General features: G+C 32.6%; 1 protein-coding gene across 1 annotated transcript; it reads right to left on the bottom strand.

Annotated features, from left to right (window-relative positions):
- Positions 1 to 845: 845 nt before the first annotated feature.
- Positions 846 to 6979, bottom strand: LOC139858641 (serine/threonine-protein kinase/endoribonuclease IRE1a). Its single transcript, XM_071847473.1, has 7 exons — positions 6507 to 6979; positions 5620 to 5851; positions 4195 to 5543; positions 3922 to 4094; positions 2557 to 2803; positions 1266 to 1569; positions 846 to 1188 (listed from the first exon to the last, which is right to left on the bottom strand). The coding sequence occupies exons 1-7, from the start codon at positions 6644 to 6646 to the stop codon at positions 1045 to 1047; spliced, it is 2589 nt and encodes an 862-aa protein (XP_071703574.1). The 5' UTR covers positions 6647 to 6979; the 3' UTR covers positions 846 to 1044.
- Positions 6980 to 8546: the final 1567 nt, after the last annotated feature.

Here is an 8546-nt window from a genome sequence, read left to right on the forward strand (position 1 = left end):
CAGTCTGGCAGCACACTCATCAAACACCCCACCCTCACCCAGCAACACGCCAACACGCCCTTCAGGGTTAAAAATGGTATTACAAATTTTTCATTAATGAGTCCTAAGAAGTTTAATTAGTTGATATTACACTACTGTAGTTTGCAACTTCTACTTTTCGGTCTACTTGAATCATCATTTTCAACTTTAAAATTCGACACGAGTTTCTCTAATTATCCTCAAGGTAGTTAAAAACTAGAAACTAGGTATAGTTACTGAAGATATGTTTAATATTGGTGTTCATTCCACAGCTGAGATATTTAAGAACAGAACTCGTACATTACCATTAACTATTATAAACATAAACATAAATATAAATATTGACTTTATAGATTATACTAGTGAAATGAAATGTGGAATCACGTATAAACGAAACATTTTAATGATATGTTTTAAGTATTAAGTGAATGTAAATGCTAAAGTTATTTAGTTTAATGACCCGTGGAACCACATAGTCCGATTAAGAAACTGTCAGCTGAACATTTCATCAAACACATAAAATGCATATTAAACAATCATCATCTAATCATAAGAGATAATATTGATTGTCATTTTATTTTAAAAGTATAAATTAAAAATATAAATATAAAATTGATTTCCTTCTGCCTGACTTTTATACCTTCTCGTACTCAATTTGAAATAATTAAGTACAATAATTTAAAATTATTTAATTTTAATAATTAAACTAATTATTAATAAGATTTAATAATAATAATAATAATTAATTAATATGATTTAATTTTAATTCAAAATTATCCTTAGATTTTTTTTTCTTTTTCTTTTTGATTTTTTCTTAACAAAAGGAATTAGCCTAATAATGACATCACCATTTTAGCAATATAATAGAAACTATAGATATCATAAAATTATAGATAGATTACATAACATATTTACATGAACACAACCCTACGATATATATGTAGGTGACAATATTAACACCTTATAGCGGGATCTACATTAATTTTCTGAACCATTCTTCTTCTTCCTTAAGAGTTGTTATTATTATTATATATTTAAAACCAAGTACTTATGGAACCATTCTTCTTCCTTGCAGTAATAATACATAACATTGTATACCTCCATCAAAAGTTTCGGAAACCTACTGGCAAAGTAGTCATTAAAGCCCTCAGGTACAGATCCCAACAACGCCTGGGTTCAATTCAAACACAAACATGTCAAAATAAACGCAGCCAAATTGAGTATATAAAGTTTGTTAAAAAGCAAACCTGAATTTCTACGGGTAGTTCTCTATAGTGATTCAATTTATTTCGAATAACACGTAGCAGGTCTCGAACGCTGTTGTATTTGTAACGTCTGTAATGTCCGATATTGGTGATAAATGCAGGTTCCAATTTTTCATCCCATTTTCCACCTAAAGCTATTGGAGCTGTGTTTTCTAATGCTCTGAGAATAATGGAATCAACTTCTCTGTCTTCCAATTCAACCCTATCACTCGAGTCTCTCAAAAACGACATTCGTGTTTCAGCGTCCCAAAACAAAGGATGGTGTAACACTTCTGACGCTTTTGGCCTGACACAATTAATACCAGATAACAGTAGTAGGTAAATTCATACGACCCCAATTCAGTGTTGCAGAACTCAGAATTACTCGGGGAGTACTTAGACAAACTTGGTCAAACTCAGTCAAACTTGGTCAAAATGGCCAAAACTCGGGATTATCCGGAAAATCAGTCAAAACTCGAGATTACTCAACAAATCAGTCAAAGTAAAACTTGGTCAACATCCGAGTACTCCCTAAAAAGTCGCGACCGAGTACTCCCGAGTAGCGAATTTTGCAACCTTGGACCCATATATGATTCCCTTTGAACAAAGAAATTATTGAAGAAATACGTATAATCGATATACCTGACAAACGGGTGAGGTTGGGTCGGTTTGGATAACGGGTCAAAACGATTTTGGGTTGAAATGGGTCATGAGTCAAATGGGTAAAAAATTTACACGGGTCTAAACGGGTCAGGTTGGGTCGGTTTGGGTAACAAGTCAAAACGGGTAATGGGTCAAATGGGTCAAATACGTCCAAACGGGTCATACTTTTACATTTGATTTTTTACATTTATTATATTGAATTAGTTTTTATTAATATTTATATTTACATTATATATATAAGAAAATATTAATATACATAATAAATGATATGACCATTAATGCTTTCATAAACCATTGACGAATGAATCTTGTTATCCTCCACCCATTTGACCCATTCACAAGACCCATTAGACCTGTCTCTATTTATTGAACTTTAAAATTTGATACCCATTTGACCTGTTCTTTAAATATTGTATAAGGCTCAATAAGTTGAAGAAAATCTCATTGGACATATATATATTTTTTTTTGGTTTACATTGACATACCTAATTATTCTCAAGACCCAACTGACCCGAAATCTTGAGTCTTGACCCACATTTGAGAGTATGGGTCTCAATTACAAGGTATAATAATCGGTATACTTTTGAGAGGCAATTGCAGAAGTAATAGACATACAAGGGAAAGTGTTTACCTGAGTTCAGAATTAGGGTTTAACAATTGGGTGAAGAGATCAATGGCTTCGGGAATGTGTTCGACCAAGAAAAGGTTGACTTGGTTTTTGGCGACGTTGACATCACGTTCAAGAGGTTCACCAAATGGATGTCGGCCACAAGTGATACAGAAAAACAGGACACAACCAAGACTAAACATATCCACGGCTCGTGTTTGCCGTCCAACAAGAAGTTGCTCAGGTGCTTGCCATCCTGAACTTCCAGAACCTGATGTATACACAAACTCATTGTTTTTAGATAAGTAATTTGACTATGCATGTTTAAACCAATTATTCAGTTTTTACCAAATGAATTAATCCTCCGATAATGTAATATATACAAATTTTCGGATGGAAAATAATTACAGAGCCTGTGTGTATTATGCAACAATAAGAAATGAAAATTACATAGAGTTGTAAGCCTAAAAGAGACCTAAAAATTTAATAAGTTACTGCAGTAAAATGTAGGTGGTTAAGAGAGGGATAAAGAATTTGATGATAAATATATTAGGCCTGCTTTAACTTGTATATTATTAGGTTTATATATACTATATGTATATGTATATATGTAGTATAATAACTCATAAAAGGATAGATAAATTACAAATTCTAAACTGAAAATCAGAAAAAAAAGTATATGATGTAATTCCTATGGGACATACCAAATGTTTTCCCTGTTAATAAAACATTGATTGGTTAATAAAACATTAGGGGGAAATTATAAGGGTACACGGATAAGGTTTTCCCTGTTAAGGCTGCCCAGGTGAATATTTTTTATACATGTACGCAGCCTAACTGGGTTATCTTGTGACCGTTTTCGACCCGTTTCCGACCCGTTTACCTAGCCACCCCCAGATATGTTGCTACTGAGGTTTGAACCTAAAACCTAACCTCTTGTGAGGATATCAGGATCCCAACCACCGGGCTACTTGGGGTGATTGTTAAGTGGAAATTAAGAGATGGAAAAAAAAAACCCTAATGATAAATGGATTAGCCCTATAGCATTATGCTTAAAAGTTAGGTATTTACTAATACTAAACTGAAAATCTACCAAAAATGTAAATGATGTAATTCCTATGAGACGTACCAAAATGTGAGTCATTAAAATTTTAATGAATGGAGATTACTAAATAAAAATTTCCAATTTATATCAGAATGTTTGTCACATTAACATTAAAGATGAAGACATTGACATTTAAACTTTATTAGATGAAGATGTCAATTCAAGCTCAAACAAATAAATAAATTCCCTTAAAAATTCACTAAATGATTCTTAAACAAGATCAAAGTGTAGATCATATTAACCTAAAGTCATCAACTAAAGCCCGAGTGAATGATAGTACATACCAGTAGCATGATGTCCCAATGATGACCTGTCCCCAACAAGGCGCCTGCTTATGCCCATATCCGAAAGCTTCGCACATAATGATTTTTCTTGAACTATCAACACATTGTGAGGCTTCAAGTCCCGATGAATAATCCCCAACTCATGCAAATGAACAAGCCCCGATACAATATCCCTATTACAGAATTACAAATCAACAAAAAAAATCATCCATACATCTTACATGACCAAAAAAGATTCAAACTTTTTACTTTAGCAATAATTCTTGAACACACCTCAGCAATTTTAACATGATAGGTGAAGGGTAGCCATTTGGCCTCCACAAATGATTACCATGCATGACACCATTTATCAAATCTAAGCTTACTTTATAATCTGCCATAGCCCGTACAACTTGAGCATCTGTACATCCCACTTTTTGAAAAGACTCTGAATATATCTGAATTAGATCGTATAGGCTACAAGCACAACGTTCAAGTGAAAGATAAACAAAGTCATGATCATATTCCACCCCGTACCACCGAACGATATTTGGATGATGATCAGAAGCAATAAGATTTTGAATTTCTTTAAACGCAACATCGTGATGTGCCCTAACAAGACGTTTAACCGCCACCTTACGACCTTCATAAATTCCTTCTAGAACAATTGTCCCGTTACTTCCTTTTGCAATTTCTTTGGTAGAAACAAATAGTTTACCTATTGAACGCCCTTCCATATCACATTCAATTAAGTGATTAAAACTTAAGGGCAAACGTTTTTCAATTTCAACTTCTGTATTTCCCTCCTCGTTTCCATAATTCTTAACTGATTTACGGTTTCTTCTTCTTCTAGAAGATGAAGATTTTACACTTAACACATCAGTTTGCTTATTTAACATTGCAACCTTAAGCGTATGATGGCGATACATAAGAACACCAATGGCAATAACAAGAACTGATATTATGATGAATGCTATTCGTCTTTCAGTAAGTACACTCACTTTAGGCTTTGTTACATCTTGTGGGCCCGGGATATCAGGGTTCTGTTCATTGTTAGGCAAAGAAAACACGGTTCGGGTCTTAATATTGGGTGGTAAAGGCTCGTTTGAAGGGAGTAACTGCAATGGAATTCTGTGTTCAACTTGCCTATTAAGCATTTTAAGAGATTCCAATATAAGAGGGGTACGCAGCCGATAAACAGCTTCTTTCGATTCACACTTCAAGGGCAAATTAAAACTATCGCCAGATTTGGAACGAAGATCGTTATGCAGAGACAAAGATGGACTGTTAACTGATTTTGGATTTTCTTGACAAAACAAAGCAACATCAATGTCTGATACTGTCAAATTCCATAAAACTTTGTCTGAGTTGCCAGCAATTGATGTCAGCAAATAATCTGTTCTAGTGAACGATAACTGCTTAACAGACTTCTCGTTTTTTATTTTTTTAACGATAGGATTTGAGGTTTCATTAGTTGATGATTTATGTCTTATATCAGGCGAGCTATGATGAACTCGTATTAATTTGCCTGTATTAGCATCAACCACAAACGCAGTTGTCTTTTTGGACCCGAGAAGAACTCCTCCATCCTCTGATACATGTGGCATGTCCCTAATGAATTGCTCCATACTAATATGCTTAGGCTGCAAGAGACGGTACAAGTATTTAGTTGCAGGGAAAAAAGGTAAATTAACTTGTATAAAACTGTAAGAAATTTACCTCTATATTGGGACCTGCATGTGCAAATAACTTCCAATCATCATCACAGTCTATATAAAAGCTACCTCCAGATACAAACGCCCCGTCCTTATTGTCATCATGGTTTATTGGAGCCTGATATGAAGAGTAAATTGGGGCTCCTGATGCAAATGACCAAATAATCTTCCCAGAATCCCGATACACCAAATGGATTGTACCATCCAAGGCAGCCACAAGAACAGTGTCATGATTACTGGTTAAAAAAACCAGTTAATGAGTGTATAAAAACAATTATGTATAGATTACAGATCAACACACTTGAAAGTAACATTTATGTATACCTAGTGACTCAAATAAATCATGATGTTTGATCATACCAGACCCGATCAAGCCTTTAGACAATATTGTGATATCATTAAATTGCACATAATTTGTAGAGTTCTGCAATTACCATACTGTTAACCGTATGTTGGATCATAAACTACTATCTGGCGGTCAACCTTAATCAAAAATGGTGGTGGACGAACATTTAAACCAATGTACGTGTAGTTTTGTTGCAAATTAACCATTCAACTTGTGATAATCCAAACAGAATAAGTCAGATTACGAAATTCTAATCATCATATATACATCTATTACAACATAATCATTCGATATCGTACAATTGCGCTTACGCTAGCATACTTTATGCATTCTAACAAGTGATTTTTTATTTGATTTTTTTGGTAGAGATCTGATAACTACATATTTCTAAACTAACATTAATGTATAAAACCCTAATATACCAAGCAGCAGTAGTGAGGACCAATATACGATACACAATTAATTCACTTTTATAAAACTAGGGTTTATGTCTGAAACTACAAAATAAAAATAATAATTGATACAAAATAGAAATTAAAACTTACTCCGGAAAGGATAAAAGAGAGCGTCTAGCTGGCGGTTGATTGACCTTAGCGATATCCAAATTATGAACACTTTGACTCGATCCGAAGAACAGCAACAATAATATCAGCGAGAAATTGGCAAATAAAGTGTGATGATTCATTTAATTCTGGATGAATTAATGGCTGCTAGCAAATTGAGATGACTGATTGTGAACTGAACTCCCTCAATTTGCTAGCAGAAATTGCTAATCATAATAACAAATTATAGTTATAATTTAGGGAGATGAAAGATAACTTGATGTTTGAAGATTAGGTAAGTTATTACGAGAGAGATTCGAAGTTTTGATGTGCAAACAAATCAAGCATCTTTCAGAGCCGTGTTTTGATCGTTGTTGTATTGGTCTTGATTGCAGTCAACCGGAGGAACCATAGAAAAGGGACCATCACACGTCACCGGAGAGGCGTTCTGTGTCTATTTTCACTTCGGACCCTCTGATTATTGTTTTATTCATATCCGATGCCTGGTTTACTTTAAGGCATCAAAAGCTCGTTGGTTTAACAATATATAAACGAATCTTTCATATATAGAGACATTGAAAATATAATTTATGATATAATATAATAATTTAAAATTTATAATTTATACGTGATAATTATTATTTCTATATTCTATTCTATGTATATATCTATATATCTATAAATCTATATCTATCTATATATCTCTCTATATATTATCTACTAGGTTTTAGAGCCCTGCACGGGTGAGTAAATAACCGTGCAAAATCAATGGAGTTTATTAAACAATTACGGAGTATTTTTAGAGCTAATATTTGATAACACAAAAATTAAATTTTTATGAGCTCGTCCATTGGACGAAAATTGCTTTTACCAATTGTTATTATTGACGATTTAAAGACATTTGATCGGTCAAACGTAGATTATAAATAAGATTGTGGAAACGTAAATAAAATGGGGAAAACCATACTTTAAAATAGAATTTCAAGATAATATAAAACACTAATACAGATATTTGAGCTCATGTGTTGCTCGTCAGTTTACAAAATTTTGTTAAAATTAATGCATGCGGTTGGAAAAAAATGAATAGAGGAAAGGCCAACCTTTTACTTGAACATAGCCCAAAAACTTAATGGGACGGCTCTGGAATTACTAAATAATCATTTTAACTTCAATTAACAAATGATTGATAAAATATCAAACATGAGCCCGTAAACAGTTATTTTTATCTATTAACCGATGGCAATGACAGAACAACATACTTATATATTACTGGGCAAACATATTCATAGTAAAAACTTAAATTGTAGTTTAAACATATATAAGCATAATTAATTAATTAATTAATTAATTAATTAATTAATTTAAGTATATGTTTATAAAAAAGTAATAAACAATAAATAATCCGTATACGATTTGGTCTTTTATATTATAAGTTGATCACAAGTCGCCACATAAGCAAATTTAACCAGAATTAATAACAGACTGACACGTAGGATTATTGGCACGCACTTTATAATAATGTATATAGATAGATATATATCTAATCTTCTAATCTCTACTATGATGAATGTAATCAATTTTTTTTAAAACCTTACTTGATAAAATCAATTTGATACTATATAATATCTGTTATTCAATAAATATACTATAATAATTATATTTATATTTATATTTATATTTATATTTATATATTTATATTCAAACGAGTGGAGATCGAGCTCATCACATTTTAAACAAGCCGAGCTCCACGCGCTTACATACCCCATTCTCGAAGTGCGGACTATAAGAAAAACTACTCCAGTTTATATCGATATCAATTCCAAAGAAAAAGGTTAACATATTTGTTGATGGACAAAAGTTAAAAGTGTAAATTTGTATTATTATTTTTTAAGGGCTAAAAATATAAAGTTGGAGCTCACATTGTTTGAATATAATTAGTTTCCACTTTCCAGTTGGAAACCATGGCAATGTTGACATCTCATCTATAGACATGACTTACTATTATGATTATGATCAATTTTAAAACAAAGCTGATTTGACATT

The sequence above is a fragment of the Rutidosis leptorrhynchoides genome, chromosome 7, assembly GCF_046630445.1.
Source record: "Rutidosis leptorrhynchoides isolate AG116_Rl617_1_P2 chromosome 7, CSIRO_AGI_Rlap_v1, whole genome shotgun sequence".
Lineage (NCBI taxonomy): Eukaryota > Viridiplantae > Streptophyta > Magnoliopsida > Asterales > Asteraceae > Rutidosis > Rutidosis leptorrhynchoides.

Excerpts from the sequence above, each read along its gene's own strand:
- LOC139858641 (XM_071847473.1), bottom strand. The coding sequence starts at position 6,646 with ATGAATCATCACACTTTATTTGCCAATTTCTCGCTGATATTATTGTTG. Across the intron at positions 5,852-6,506 it reads TCTCTTTTATCCTTTCCGGA|TAATCATGACACTGTTCTTG; the intron begins GTAAGTTTTAAT and ends TTTTTTAACCAG. Across the intron at positions 4,095-4,194 it reads ATCATGTTAAAATTGCTGAG|GGATATTGTATCGGGGCTTG; the intron begins GTGTGTTCAAGA and ends ATTCTGTAATAG.